Here is a 16,786-nt window from a genome sequence, read left to right as displayed (position 1 = left end):
AAATCATCTAAATCTTTTTGTTTTATATAAAAATGATAAAAGAATGCAAGATAAAATTGTACATAACAAAAGTACATGAAAAACTATGTCCAATTATGAATTTTATAAGTTGAGTATCTTAGAATTTTGAGGTAGAAAATCACTTAAAACATTCATCTTGCTTACCTCTACTAGTCAAACCTATTTTTATTTTTATTAAAGAGTCCATGAAAAAATACTGAATTATAGAGGAATCTTGTAGTAGCTAAATATATCTATTGTAAATTAGTAAATAAAGTAATGGTATTTGGTATTGGGAAAACTCCTGAAAGAGTTTTTACTTCAGTTTCCTGGTTTCAATTCAATTCAATCTAATAAATTCTTATTAAGCACTACTTATGAGAAAACTGTTATGATTTTTATTGTAGTTAATCCTATTCCTACAGTATTGTAATCAAGAATTGGCTGTATTCTAGTGAAACCTAATTTCTAACATTTACATGCTCCATGAAAAACATACAGTCTTTTTACAAAAGAGGAGTAATATAGGCCTTGTTCCTAAAGCTTATGTTAATTGTTATTAAGCCCACAGGAGTCTCATAAAATACATACAAAAAAAATCACAATTTCTCTCTGAACAATTCAAATAACTTATTCATTGCTACTAAATTTTTAATGAAAATATAATCTGACATTTTTAGTAGGTAAACAAAATGATAATTTAAAAGTCTGAGTACATTTTAAATCTACAGAATGTTTAGATGGCATGTGACAATGGGCATTATTAGAAGAGGTGAATGCTCCCCTTGTTTCTCTTAATAGAATGGAAAAAATTCTACGTGAATTGTTTAATTTCATACCAGAATAATGTGGTGCTCTTTAAGGCAGCTCTACACTTTGGTATATGGGTCAATTGGCACAGGCACATGGAGTAGGTACATTTGTCCTTTCATTTTCCAATACCCGGCTCTTCTTTTCCCTTCTTTATCATTATCCTTCATTCTTTCCTTTTCCTGTCTGCTCTAGTTTTCTTAGAATCACACATCCTTGAAACTATTACCACTACAATATACAGTGACATCCAAGATGGGCTATAAATGGCCCATATTGCAGAGGATCCAATGATGATGTACAGTTGGATCCAATGTCAATATACAAGATGGGCTACAATGGCCAATATTGCAGAGGATCCAGTGTTGATCTACATTTTCCTCAGTGAGCACTTTTGTAGAAATCATATAAGAGACTGTGTACGGAGTTCCTGTTGTGGCTCAGTGGTAATGAACCTGACTAGTATCCAAGAGGATGTGGATTTGATCTCTGGCCTCTCTCAGTGAGTTAAGGATCCCGTGTCACTGTGAGTTGTGGTGTAGGTCGAAGACATGGCTCGGATCCTGTGTTACTGTGGCTGTGGCTTAGGCCAGCAGCTGCAGCTCCAATTAAACCCCCTAGCCTAGGAACTTCCATATTCCATGTGTGTGGCCCTAAAAAGCTTTGAGAGAGAGAGAGAGAGATAGGCTGTGTAGGACCAAGGTGATTCAAAGCATCTCAATTGTACTGATCAGAGTTTACAGAGTCCTGGATCTTTTTTGCCATGCCCCATTGCTCAAAGAGTAGGTCAAGAAGAAAGCAAACCAAATTTTTACTAAGTTAAAAAGAAGATATACCTGGATTAGATCATGCTTAGAATTGTTCAGTGCTTGAATCCAATTCTTATTCCTTTTATGTTACATGCTATTGACTTTTACTCTTGGTTCATAGTTTCAAGACTTCTGACAATGGCATTGTTTTGCTCTGTCCAGCTACATCCCCCAACCCCTACTCTCTGACTTCCGACCCCTTCTTTTGCAACCTTAAATATTCTTCATAAAACCAGAGGTTTATGAAGACATTTTATTCTTTTGGCTATTCAGTTCTTACAGGAAGGAAAATGAAAGAACCTTTCTTATTTCTGTGTTTTAACCATAAAGAACGTAACCACAAGCATCAGAATTATTTTTGAATGATATTACTTGTTTGAACATATAAGCAGTTGTGTTTACTTGGGGTTCAAATTATTATTTTTCCCATTTTATTTTTTTTGAATAAGAAATATCAGTAATATTAGTTTATTGGAATGTAAGTCACTTAGGCAGATTGAGGCAAATATAGCTGAATATTCATATAAAATCTTTTTAACATTTTTGAGCAAACTACTATGGAAAGTTATTTTAAAAAATAATAAGTAGAAGTTCCTGTCGTGGCACAGTGGTTAACGAATCCGACTAGGAACCATGAGGTTGCGGGTTCCGTCCCTGCCCTTGCTCAGTGGGTTAACGATCCGGCGTTGCCCTGAGCTGTGGTGTAGGTCGCAGACGCGGCTCGGATCCCGCGTTGCTGTGGCTCTGGCGTATGCCAGGGGCAACAGCGCCGATTCGACCCCTAGCCTGGGAACCTCCATATGCCGCGGGAGCGGCCCAAGAAATAGCAACAACAACAACAACAACAAAAGACAAAAAAGACAAATAATAATAATAATAATAATAAGTAAAAAGATCCTTACAGGAACGAGTGCACCGCTTTCCTCAGGTTCACCATGATTGCTTTAGTCTTAAGCAACCAAAGTTTAAAATTGAGAAGAGGAAATTTAATAGACTGGATTCATTATGCCATCCTTTCTGGGAAGAGAAAAAAAAAGAGAGAAAAAGGCAATTAGTTAAAAGTTTAAATAACTTGCATGATATTCAATTAAATAAATGTAAATATACTTATTAAGTGATAAAAATCAATATTAAACTTAGCAAACAGGTAAGGATATTAGATCATATAGGTAATAAAAAATGGCAAAGAGGATAGATTTTTCATTTATTTACCAAATACAGCCATTATAGTTTTTCTAAAATTGCTTGTATACACTTTATTTCAATCTCCCCCTGTTTGAATACAAATCAATGTTTTGAAAAAGAAATTAAGTATATATGTTTCTTGGAGTTCCTGTCATGGCACAGTGGAAACTAATCCAACTAGGTACCATGAGGTCGTGGGTTTGATCCCTGGCCTCGCTCAGTGGATTAGGGATCCAGCATTGTCGTGAGCTGTGGTGTAGGTTGCAGACACAGCTCAGATCTGACATTGCTGTCGCTGTGGCACAGGCCAGCATCTGTAGTTCAGATTAGACCCCTAGCCTGGGAACCTCCATATGACATGGGTGCGGCCCTAAAAAGACAAAATAATAATAATATATGTTTCTTAAATTGCAAACCATTGGGAGAAAGTGGGTGATCTAATGTTTAGGTAGCATTAAAAAGTGAAAAACTTTCATCTTATAGAAACATGAAAGTGGAGTTCTCTTGTGGTGCAGTGGGTTAAGGATCTGGCATTGTCTCTGCAGTGGCGTGGGTTGCTGCTGTGGTGTGGGTTCAATCCCTGGCCTGGGAATTTTCATGGACCCAGCCAAACAACAACAACTATATATATATAAAAAACAATATATATATAAATATATATAAAAAAATATATATATAAAATGAAGTGAACATATTTTGCACAACATTCCTAACTTTTTGCCTTCAAAGTGAAATAAGCTGCATTTTCATAAATAGCTTTATTTATACTTTTACAGTAACCAACAATGTTACCAGTGGGTAGCAATAGATTTATACCAAAATAAATTAGTAGATTACACTTACTATATTAAATAAAGCAATCACCCTGTGTACCAAGTAATTAATATACAACAGATAGTATGCTGCAGTCAGGGCACATGGAATAATGCTGAAAATTGCAAATAAAACATCAGTTGCACTAGATGATTGAAACAAAAACTTTTAGCTTCACTTATTGATTAAGCACTAACAATGTATCTTCAAAGAAATTAGGAAGGGAACAGTAAAACTCTGAACATCAAAGAATTTAGAGTGAGTACCTTTGATTTCTGTAGGCTATTTTTGAAAGAGTTATTTGTTACATTGCAAAACTCCACCAAATATTTACATAACAGATTATTCACCACTTAGCTCTCTCTATATTCAATGTGCTAAAATATTGGCCAAAAGTAGATTGGATACAAATTTGCTGAGAATTTTTGCTGAACTACTTGCAGAAATAACATTTTATGCAGAGTGAAACATATTTCTATGAATTTTTACACTGATATTGAAGAAATGCTCAGTGTGAATTCTAGTGATTAACACAGAGATACCTTGGTTTTTCTGTCTAGCATTGTTAACTGGGGATAGAGTGGTAAAACCCTGTTCATCATCTTGCCTTTTCTTTATCTTGTATTTTAGGATTTTTTTTAATTTTAAAAATTATTTATTTATTTATTTTTAGGGCTACACCTGCGACACATGGAAGTTCCCCGGCTAGGGGTGGACTCAGTGCTGCAGCTGCCAGCCTACTCCACAGCCACAGCACTATCGGATCTGAGCTGTGTCTGCGAGCTAGCTCATGATAATGGTAATGCCTGATCCTTAACCCACTGAGCAAGGCCAGGGATCCAACCCGCATCCTCATGGTTCCTAGCCACAATGGGAACTCCTATTTTAGGATTTCGATTACACTCTCTTCCCATATCAACCATCTAACTGTATTCTTTTGGAGGGGTCACAAGCTATTATAAGAGTCAGAATTGTGATGTTAAATTTGTATCAGTGGGTGATCAATGAGAAAAATTTAGGGGTGTGTCTGTGTGTGTGTGTGAGAGAGAGAGTTGAATAGTTTGAGAACATGGAATAGCATTGAAAAATATCTATATCTATATAATTTTGTGTACAGAAAAACACTGACCTGAACTTAATTATTGTCTCAGGCATGAAGGGAAAATTATAGGTTAAGTCAGAGAAATAAGTTCAAGATCAGTAAGACAACTTTTTGAGAGGAGGAGCCATGTAAAGTATGCTTCCCATGTAACTCCCACATCTCTTAGCCATGTGCTGGGTCCAAAGTGATTGGATGATTGAAGGAAAGGGAAAGGGAGAGAGTTGAAGTGATTTAAGGGGTAATATCAAAAGGTCCTAAGAATAGAGAAGTAGCTGTGGTTCTGTCCAAATTGTGTTTGTAGAGGATAGAAGTCTACAACTTTATTGAAAACCCTGGGCCTTTCCTTGCATCTCCTAAAGCTAACCATTTGTAATTCACTTTAACCATTACCTTTTCCACCTTTGACACTGAAGAGAGATTGGTGCTGTTTCAATCACATTTTCTGTGCTCAAACTGTTTCTTATTGTTTCTTTCCAAGACCTGGTCAAACATGATATTGATAAGACTAAAAAAATGCTAACATTTCTACGTGATTTTTTTTTTTTTTGTCTTTTTGCCATTTCTTGGGCCGCTCTCGCGGCATATGGAGGTTCCCAGGCTAGGGGTCCAATCGGAGCTGTAGCCACCAGCCTACGCCAGAGCCATGGCAACGTGGGATCTGAGTCACGTCTGCAACCTACACCACAGCTCACGGCAACGCCGGATCGTTAACCCACTGAGCAAGGGCAGGGACCGAACCTGCAACCTCATGGTTCCTAGTCGGATTCGTTAACCACTGCGCCACGACGGGAACTCCTCTACGTGATGTTTTAAGAAAATTTGGAGGTATAGATTAAGCCCTATAAAGATATAAATTGACATTAGGTTTCTTGAAATTCCATGAGCTCATAATGGGGATGCAGCAGAGTGTTTTTTCTTTCATACTGAAGAGCCTACATCTGACACTGAATGTTTTTTTTTAAATTATTGACAAGACAGTCAACTGAGATCATTCTTGTTTGACTTTTTGTCATAAAGCATTTAATCATTGAATAATAATATGTATAGAGGTTTAATTTTTGTCCATTTTCTCTCTTCATAAATTATGGACTCATAATTCAAAAATCATCCCTTTGGTTGCTATAGCGACTGAGATTTCATTTTTTTATTTTATTTTATTTTTTTTATTTTTTATTTTTTTGTTTTGTCTTTTTGCTATTTCTTTGGGCCTCTCCCGCGGCATATGGAGGTACCCAGGCTAGGGGTCGAATCGGAGCTCTAGCCACTGGCCTACACCAGAGCCACGCGGTTGAGATTTCAGCAGATGGCTAGATCGAATGTGAATTAGTCACAAATGTTTAAATTAGTTCTGGGAAGGCTTTGCTAATGTGTCACAGATTTACAACATTTTGAGGGGAAATCATTTAATTAAAAAATTGTCCTTGGGACTAATAAATATTGTAGGAATTTTTCTTTCAAATTCAAATGTACTGTAGAGACTCTCTAATATAATATAACAACTGTCATACAAAAAACCCCACCTTTGCCAACTACAGTCAAATCAGGTAATAACTATTTACAGTTTTAATAAAAATTGTTAACTTATACAGTTATGATTAATGCAATTAAAAACTGCTCTTCCATGAGTCAAGCCAGGATGTTCAAGCATGTTAGGCTCACTTACAGATTTATTCTAGGAAGTTAAATAAATTCAAAACTTCCATATTCAAGAGTAAGGTCTTAATTTCTTCTACAATTATGAATTCACATTACACCTGAGGTCGAAGAAATTATGAGTGATCAAATAATCCAGTCCTCGCCTTCAGACAGGTCTATATTTAAGCCACTTTAAGAAATGTGATAATGAATGTTCTTTAGAACTGCCTCTGAATGTTTAGCAATCTGCTTTACCAGAAAATGTTATTTTATACTGGGTGAACCGCCTCAAAATGAGTCTTTGACAGGAATGATTAGTTTCTTACTAAGTATCTATATCACAGGGTAACACAGTACTAGTATCTTGCTTATTGCATCTTTCTTTGGTTTGCCTGAAAATGCAGCCCCTCACACACAGACATGGCCACTTCCTCATAAAGTGCCATCAAGAAAGCTAACATTTCTGAATATATAATTATATATGTTGGGTAATTTTATAATTTCTTCTCCAAAACTGAGACACTTTAGTAAGTGAGGGTTGGATGAGACTCTCGGTTTCTCCTGGGCATTTCATTAGATCTGGTAATAAGGTAATTATTCTATTTGAATGCAGGTCTAGTGTCATTACTATCATTTCCTTCCCCCACTCCCTCAAGATAATGTTAAGTGGTTGTTTAAAAAAATTCAACTGTTCCTCTGGTACTTGGAACTAAAATGAAACATGAAATATTTTCTTCTTATTTGTATTTACTAAATACTTCTGTTTGCATTTTGCATATTTCATGACAGTGATTATTGTTTAATTTAGGGAGACATTACAAGATAGCTACTTCCTAAAATCTACAATATATAAAATCCTGTTTTTCACAGCTAGACCTATTCCATTTACCTAAAATAATATTTTGAAAAATAGCTTCAAAATTGATAGAGTTAAAATAGCTATCAAAAATCACTCCATGATTGTAGTGTTGGGGCCAGGTCAGGCTGCCCCCACATATGCTTCAATGGCATATTATTTTCAATTAAAGCTACTTAAGAAAAAGCCAATGCAAGGGGGACACTCTGACCCTCCTTTCTGTCTCTAGGAAAGTAGGAAGTTAATATCATATGACAGGTGCACTCCCTGTATCTGGAGGTGGAAGGACACCCTTGTTATCAAAATTGGTAATTCAAGCCAAGAAACATGTATAATAAAACTTGTAACTATGTCAAGCTCAAACGCTCTTTGTCACTATTTGAGCACCCCAAACCTAATTTTCTTTGCCCTGTCAATTCCTCACAGATTTACTGTTTCTTTGCCTAAAAAGTATAAAAACTGCCAGTGTTAGCCACTTCTTAGGTCCTATTTCTATGCGTCTTCCATATGCCTGAATTAAAATTTGTTTCTTTTTCTCCTGTTAATTGGTCTTGCCTCAATTTTATTAGTCCACCCACAAGAACTCAAGAAGGATAGTGGAGTAAATTTCCCCCTGCTTGACAGTAGTAGCACTCATTGAGAGAATCTGTCTCAGTGGGCAGGGTGTCCAGCAATTTGAAGCTGCTTTCTCCATAGGTGGTACCAGAATTATCCCTGAATTATCTCAGCATAAGTATCCACATAGCAGAGTAATTTGAAGGCTTTTAAACAGGGGAGCTCGTGGAGAAAACCATATGCTAAATCTTTGTGTTGGAGACCAATTCTGAATGATTTGCAGGACTGAAAACCCTGTATAACAGTACTTTCATGAATTCAAATAGGTATTGATTGCCTATTATGTGCTAGGCCCTTTTCCAGATGCTGTAGCAAACCAGGTCTCTGCTCTCAAGGAACTTACACTCTAGTAGGAGATGCAGACAATAAACATTTAAGCAAATAAGTAGAATAATTTCAGATAGTAAGAACTGCTATGAATAAAATGAAGTGGCATTATGGGATAAAGAGTGCCTGGGGTAAATACTTTAGATGGATCTATGTATGCAGCCATAGCTTTAGATTAGAAATTTTAAAAATATTATACCATGCTAATAATATTAGCCAGCATGTGCTGGGTATTCGCAATCTCAATTAAAAATAAAGACCTTTTACACGGTGAGTTAAACACACAAGTGTCAGTGGTGGCAACAGTCCCAAATTTTCTGTCAGTTTGATTTTAATTTCACAAAGTAGAGGGGAAAACTCTTTATTCTTTGATAAGATACTTAAAATTCAATTTAGCTGCAAACTAAAATGTGTTCTCACTTATATTTACGTTGGCATCTTCTCCCTCCCCCCACCCCCAAGCAACTCCCACTTTCCATCTCATTATGTAAAGAGATCACAAACTTTTCTTTTTCGGCTATATAGCAGGCCCTTCTGGCTGTAGAGGGTTCCAGTTGAATCATGAAAAGTGAAAAGTTCAATCAGTTGCCCAGATGTATTTATTGCCAAATATCGGGGTACTTGGATACATCTGGACAGCCGAATGAACTCTTAACTTCTCGACTTTCCAACAGCTCTTCATCTCACAGCTTCAGAATTACCTACGTAAAGGGAAGAGAAACAAACAAACAAGCCACTTTGGCGTGGAAGGATCAGTTTAGTGCTGGTTCTGCTTTCCCATCTAAAAAAAGCAACTCCTACTATTGTTTTACAGCTTATTATTATTACACAATGGATATAAGTTACTAAAGTTGAGCAATACCTTTAAATAACAGATTAATAATGTGAAAGTAAAATATATCACAAATACGAGTCAAAATCAAAGTTAATTGTATAACTAATAACTGATATAATATATACATCATTCTAGTATCATTCAGTACCCTAGATGTTAAATGTGTGAGGTATAGCAAAAGGGACATGAGGCTTGGAGGCAGGAGACCTGGGTTCTAGTTTTGATTTTATCACTTAGTTGATGTGTGGTTTAGGATAAGTCACTGAACCTATCCGGGCTTCAGGGTTTTGTTTTTTTGTGGGTTTTTTTGGTCACATCCATGGCACGTGGAAGTTCCTGGCCAGGGACTGAACCTGCGCCACAGCAGTGGCAATGCTGGACCTTTAACCTACTGAGCCACTAGGGAACTCGTGGGCCTCAGTTTTTTTCAACCATAACATCAGAGTTGTGATAAAGGATCTTTATCCTTTCTAACTCTGAAATGATGTGATTCTGGTTTTCTTTCTAAATGCTTGACATGATTCTGTTATTTTACAAATAAGATGTTTCTAAATAGCTAAGTGTGGTTACAGTTAGATTCAACTCCTTGTTGTTACTAATTAAATGTAGGACATGACATTCGCCTGAGAAGCCCCTTGATTTGAAAAGAGTGGGAAAGTGGTTTTTACCTTGAGTATTCTCGTGATGCCACCTGCATATCCTACAAAGTATATGTGCACGAATTCCATTCCATCTCTTCTTTCTGCTTCCTTAAATGATTCGTAAATATGTCTCATTCTCAAAGAGTTAGGAGACTACACAGACTCACACAAATTCTGAAACAAAATTATTTGTGCTTTTCTGATTTTAAAAAGTCTTATGCCTAAGATACTTTACAGAAAAGTGAAGTATAAGAAGTAATGGCCAGTTTCACAGCTGTCTAAAATTTCACTTCTGCTTTAGTGTCCAGTGCTCAACTAAAACCTGTTTACTGATCTGTGTACTCTTCTCCCTTTTTATTTATTTAGGGAGAAAAATAGTACTACAGTCCAACACCTTTGAGAAAATACTCTGTTTCTGCACCAGTTCTGTGAACTTGCTACTAGGTGGCGTTAATATTTAGAGAAACAGATCTGCCTATTTTATAACTGCTTTCAGTGAGATTAAAGCTAATCTATCAGACCGCAAATGATGTATGATATATTTGCACTTTCCTTTCCTAACTAGATGCATTAGAATTCTGCTAACTACCCTCCCAGAGTACCCCCTGTACAATTCAATTTACAAAAATAAAATCTGTCAAGAAGTTCAAACCAACATAAATCTTCAAATCCTTTTGCTCATGATTTCAAAGTGTGTGTGCGTGTGTGTGTGTGTGTTGAGGCTGGGGAATGAAAAGAAAGGTGCTATGAATATACAATTTTATCATCCTCTAAAACACCATAATTTCATACATTGAAATCATTTCATGACGACTCAAAGCCCCTTTGAGTTGGTTGAATATTTTCATTCATATTTTTCAAGTAGGAAAATTAACTTATCTAGTATTAAAAATCTATGAAATATGGATCACTGCAAATTTGGCAAAAATAAGCAATTTGTGAAATAACAGATGCTTCATAACAGGAACACTTCAACATTTCACTGAAAGATTATTCTATATATAGGCAGTTAAGATTGTTTCACCCACTCGTGTGCAGTAGAGACATCGTTTTCTATCGCATAGATTCATAGTATAATAAACCAAAGGGAGTCAATTTTGCTAAAATATCACTATGCTATTACACAGGTTCATCCTGAAAGTTAAAGTAAATTTAAGAAGAAAAATATAAAAAGATGTTTTGGAGACAACTGAGAAAATGCAAATATGGACTGGAATAATAGACTATACCAATGGATTATTCTTAATATTGTTAGGTGTGGTAATTAACACCATGGTTATATAAGAGTACTCACAATTTTAGAAATGCATAATTCAGCAACAGGAGTGGGAGAGAAAGAGAAAGGGATAGATGAATCAATCATTGAAAATCTTATTAATTATTAAATCTGGGTGATGGGCATATGGTTGATCATTATACTATTGTCTCTACTATTGTGTAGGTTTGAAATTTTTTCAAAAGAAATTATAATTATAAATGAGATATGCTTTCAGGTTATGTATATGAAAAAGATTTAATTTTCTCAAAGATGGCAGCCTTCATTGTTTTATGCTCAACTCAGTTTTTATTTTTAGCAACATAATGTGCCACCAGTCCAGTTGTTAAAAACAAACACAAAACATTATTTTAACCATCTCATAAAATGAGGAAGACAATTATTTTCCCTAGAAAAAACTGATCTTTCTAGATACTGTAAAATTATGTAGGCATATTTCTTTGATGGCTTTCTTCCAGTGGCTATCATGATAGTGTATTTTGAGAAAAGCAGTCCTTGAGTGAACCACAATTCCAATACCAATTCATTAGTCTTTTCATCAGTATACCCTCTCCACTTAACAACTGCTTACAACAACTTGAACTTTCTCATCTAAACTCTCAAGGGAGATACAATAATAGTGATTGACATTACAAGGCATAGCTCTAATTTGGTAAACGTCTTGAAACTCTTGCAGGACAACAATGTGATCATTTAGAGGAAGGTGAATGATTGTAAATAAGGTTTTCTGACAGCTTCACATCCAATATGCATATTATAATATTTAAGTTCGCTATGAATTTGTCTAGCAGCTGTAAATTCAAAATTGCTTCCATCATGCACAACTAGGCATAATTTTTAATACCAGAGACTAAATATATTGAAAATTTTCCTTGATTTCATGTATTCATTTCTTATCAGAAACCTCTGTTCACCCAACAAATTTATAAAGGCAAAGGTATTTGGTGTAAATAATCAATGAGGTACAGTGTGACCCCTTTGCCTCATATATGATTTTATAGACCTTTGAAATTATGCTGGGAAATAGGTTAATGAGAGGGCTTTATTCTTTTTTTCTCATTTCAGGGGCTCAATATTTCATAATATCACAAAAATAGCATTTAAACAATTCTTTACTTTTCCAAACTGCATGTGATGCTGACTAAATTATGCATTTGTTTAACAAAAATATATCATATGCATCAACATGAACATTTGTTCTTCTTTAAGTGGTAAATCATAGGCGGTGTTGCTACTTCTATTGTTTCTTCTCAAAAACTGTCACGAGGAGTCCCACTTTTTAATTTTACAAATAACAATTTCTAGTTTAAAGTTATAGGGCCCTATTTTTTTTCAAAACTCAGGTAAAGTTCTAATAAAACAAGATCCACAAACATTTAATGACCACCTACTGTGTGTGAGACACTCTGATAAATAGTTTCACCTAATTTAAGTTCCGCAACTTATTGTACGGAAAAAGAAATTGCTAGATTCAAAGAGGTTAAGCAGTTTTACCTGGTAAATGGCAAGTCAAGATTCTAAAAGAACATTTTGGAAATTAAAAAACCCCAGCACATTTAGAAAGACAATATAAGCAAAGAGCTTGTGTGCTCATCAGCGCATTGTTCATTTACTTAACACATTTATTTAATGCCTAGTATGTATGTGCTTGGCAATATTCTAGAAACCTGTAATATAGCAGTAAATAAAGAAAAGACCCCTGCCCATGTAGAAATTGTATTCTTGTTCTTTCCATTGGTTATCAATTATTTCTTTTTCCTTTTTTCTTTTTTCGTCTTTTTGCCATTTCTTGGGCCGATCCCACGGCATATGGGAAGTTCCCAGGCTAGGGGTCAAATCGGAGCAGTAACCACCAGCCTATGCCAGGGCCACAGCAACGCGGGATCCGAGCCGCGTCTGCAACCTACACCACAGCTCACGGCAACGCCGTATCGTTAACCCACTGAGCAAGGCCAGGGATCGAACCCTCAACCTCATGGTTCCTAGTTGGATTCGTTAACCACTGCGCCACGACGGGAACTCCCGGTTATCAATTATTTCTTTTTCTTTTTTTTATGATTTTTTATTTTTATTTATTTATTTTTTTGTGTCTTTTTGCCGTTTTCTTGGGCCGCTCTCGCGGCATATGGAGGTTCCCAGGCTAGGGGTCCAATCGGAGCTATAGCCACCAGCCTACGCCAGAGCCACAGCAACGCTGGATCCGAGCCGCGTCATCAGCTTCCCACATAGCTTTGGCTTAATACTTTGCATATGACAGTGGAGAGGCTCTCAGTATAGGACTTTATAAAGTTCATGACACTGAATCTATCATTGTGGTATACCCTGGGAAGTGTTACTACTTAAGTCACCATCTGTCACCCTAAGGTACGTAGATAGAGGAATAAAGGATCTTCTTTTTTTTTTGCCTTTTCTTGAGCCGCTCCCGCAGCATATGGAGGTTTCCAGGCTAGGGGTCGAATCGGAGCTGTAGCCACCGGCCCGGCCTACACCACAGCCATAGCAAGGCAGGATCCAAGCCGCATCTGCAACCTATACCACAGCTCACAGCAACGCCGGATCCTTAACCCACTGAGCAAGGCCAGGGATCGAACCTGCAACCTCATGGTTCCTAGTCGGATTCGTTAACCACTGCATCACCAGGGGAACTCTGAGGAATAAAGGATCTTCCTAATGGAGTAATCCTTGCAGAAACTTCTCAACATGAAAAGAATATGAACAGGGGATTCATGATAATTGTTTTCATTAACTAATTTATTATTATTATTTTACAGCCACACCTGCAGCACATGGAAGTTCCTGGGCCAAAGGTCAAATCGGAGCTGCAGCTGAAGCCTACACTACAGCTTGCGGCAATGCCAGATCCTTAACACACTGAGTGAGGCCAGGGATTGAATCCACATCCTCACAGAGACTCTGTTGGATCCTCAACCTTCTGTGCCACAACGGGAACACATACTAATTTATTATTATATACCAAACATTGTGGAAAATATTTTTTCTTAATTAATCTTTGCCATGATAATGTAACACCAAATTAAAAAATAAATTGAGATATTAAAATACCACCTATGGATAGTAAGTGGTAGAGCAGGATTCAATTCCAAAATTGTTCATTCCCATGACTATACTCTTTCACTCTATACCACTGACCCTTACTGTGGTTCTTTGATGCCTATAAGAAACTATAAAATTCTCCAATTGATCACTGTCAATTTCTATATCTAATAAGTACATGCTCAGGGAAGGTATTGAAAGGGACACTCAGAAACTATTCAACTTCCTGTTTTGACCACTGAAGCAATTGTTCCAGAAAAGATAAATGACTCGTCCAATGCCCTTATGTTCATTTTTGTTGGTGCCAAGATTAGAAGCAAGTCTCCTACTTTCTTTCTTTCTTTTTTTTTTTTTTTTTTTTGCCATTTTTGGGGCCGCTCCCGCAGCATAGGGAGGTTCCCAGGCTAGGGGTTGAATCGGAGCTGTAGCCACCGGCCTACGCCAGAGCCACAGCAACGCAGGATCCGAGCCGCGTCTGCAACCTACACCACAGCTCACGGCAACGCAGGATCCTTAACCCACTGAGCAAGGCCAGGGATTGAACCCGCAACCTCATGGTTCCTAGTCGGATTCGTTAACCACTGCGCCACGACGGGAACTCCAAGTCTCCTACTTTCCAGGCCTTTGATGCTGAGCCTTGACAAGAGCAAAGGGCCTCTAAGGGTCACAGATGTTCATAAAGTCTCACTAAGTTATGCATAACTTTTAGTACCAGTGTCTCATATCCTCCCTTAATAGAAAAGAAGGAATTATCATACACTGCACAATTAAATGCAGTAGAAAGCTTCTTTGGAATGCATCCCTGAACACCTCACTCTTCAAATACAAAAAAAAAAAGGGTCAGACAAGGCAGGAAGAAAAAAAGAACAAAGGAAGGAGAGGAAGAAGAGAATGAAAGAAGGAATGGAGAAAGGAGAAGGAGAGAAGAAGGGAACAGAAGGAAGGAGGGCAAAGAAAATTGTTCTCAAATCTGTATTAATTCCTAGATGTCTGGAAGCCCAACATGGTTGCAATATGCATACGGTTCCAGGGACTAACTCTGGCAGGAATAGTTGGCAGGACTATTCTCAGACATAAGTTGTTTATGCAAAACTTTGTTAAATCTCACAGTTGCTTTCTCGATCATTTAATTTACTCACAACAATAGCAAGCGGACAAAGTGATTTTTAGATACAATTAACACTTTCATGACTAGAGTAATGATGTAAAGAAGGCAATTTTGTTCTGTTGGAAAACACACTAGCTTATGTATTCAAACAAGTAGCATGGAGATAATTCCACTAGCCAATAGTCCCAGATTATTATTTTAATACAGTTTGTAAATTTAGTATTAATTGACAAAATTAGAGGCAAAATAAAACTTCACTAGAAAGGTTTAAAATAGCAAGGAAGAGGAGTTCCCTTCGTGGCGCAGCAGAAACTAATCTGACTAGGAACCATGAGGTTGCAGGTTCGATCCCTAGCCTTGCTCAGTGGGTTAAGGATCTGGCATTGCTGTGAGCTGTGGTGTAGGTCCCAGACGCGGCTCGGATCCCGCATTGCTGTAGATGTGGTGTAGGCTGGCAGCTGTAGCTCCAATTGGACCCCTAGTCTGGGAACCTCCATATGCCACAGGTGCTGCCCCAAAAACCAAAAAAATAAAAATAAAATAAAATAGCAAGGAAGAACCGCTTTTAGCTTTGAATCAGTAGGGTTAACCCAAGTGATTCACAGGATGACACTGCCTTTGATCTTGATAAAACTGTTTAATTGTACCCAGTGTTTTGAAAGCAAAGATTCCTTTGAAGCAATATATTATCCAATTATAGCTTAAGAATTGCCAAATAATTCCTTCTCCCTCTCAGTCACATGGTTTATGCACAGAAAATATTTTGCCCATTTCATGTAAAGTTGAATAACATTAATATTTTTGAGTCAGGTAACCAATTTTTGAGGACATCGTGTCTCTAATCCTTTAAGGTAAGATGTGTAAAACACTGGGATGAACTGACTTTAGCTGTTATTAAAGGAAGACGGAAGTATATTCCATTTGAATGAGTGTTGAATTAGGAAGTTCAAAGACAGAAAGTTGAATCCAATTTCTACATCCAAACTTTATAACTTTGGCCAACTCACTTAATCCTTCTATGCCTTTTAAGATCTAGCATGTGGCCAAAAGCCAATAAATGTGAAATCATATGGTAATATGGTAAATGATTGGCAGATATTAAAATAAAGGGTATGTTGATTTAATGAGTAAGTGCATTTTCTAAAATTAGTTAATAGAATTATCTAATTATTTAAAAAATCATGATCAGAGTAACATGATTAGGTATCAAACTATTTTAGTTAACATTGAGTACTTTCCTAATCTGCAACTCTAATAAAATATATTTGCAATGAAACAATTCACATTAAAAGTTCATTTCATCTAGATTTTTTAAGTTTGTCTTCAAAGATTGGGAGGCAAACTAGTTAGAAATGGTTATAATGCATCTATGTAAGTAGTCTTAACTTGAAAAAAAGGGTGAAGTCAGAAAGACTGAATTGACTGTATTTTTGCCAGACTAGAATTGAAATCACCAGGGTTTTCTATGATACTCAAATAAGGAGATACATAAACACACAGAGAATTTACATGTGTAGGGAAAGAAATGACGTCACATAAGCCATGAACTAAAATAGGGAATAAATGGACTGTCAAAAGGAGAAATGATTTCTTATAGGGAAAAAATAGCTCTTTAGTAGTAGGTTCAGCATAAATACACTCTTTAGTCAGCTTCATCCTCTTTATAATAGGCTGGATTGTAGTACCATCCTGATCTGAAATTGATAGCTTTTGGAAATAC

At 36.6% G+C, this 16,786-nt stretch overlaps 1 protein-coding gene across 1 annotated transcript in view; it reads right to left on the bottom strand.

Moving 5' to 3' along the window:
* Window positions 1-2,556, bottom strand: part of HTR2C (5-hydroxytryptamine receptor 2C) — a 120,596-nt gene extending 118,040 nt beyond the window's left edge. Inside the window, exon 1 of the mRNA XM_047764975.1 lies at window positions 2,522-2,556. Coding sequence (XP_047620931.1) covers window positions 2,522-2,556 — 35 coding nt within the window. The remainder of the gene's footprint in view (window positions 1-2,521) is intronic.
* Between the last annotated feature and the right edge of the window lie 14,230 nt (window positions 2,557-16,786).

Source organism: Phacochoerus africanus, chromosome X (assembly GCF_016906955.1).
Source record: "Phacochoerus africanus isolate WHEZ1 chromosome X, ROS_Pafr_v1, whole genome shotgun sequence".
NCBI classification, from domain to species: Eukaryota; Metazoa; Chordata; class Mammalia; order Artiodactyla; family Suidae; genus Phacochoerus; species Phacochoerus africanus.
This window is presented reverse-complemented; position numbering and strand designations above follow the sequence as displayed.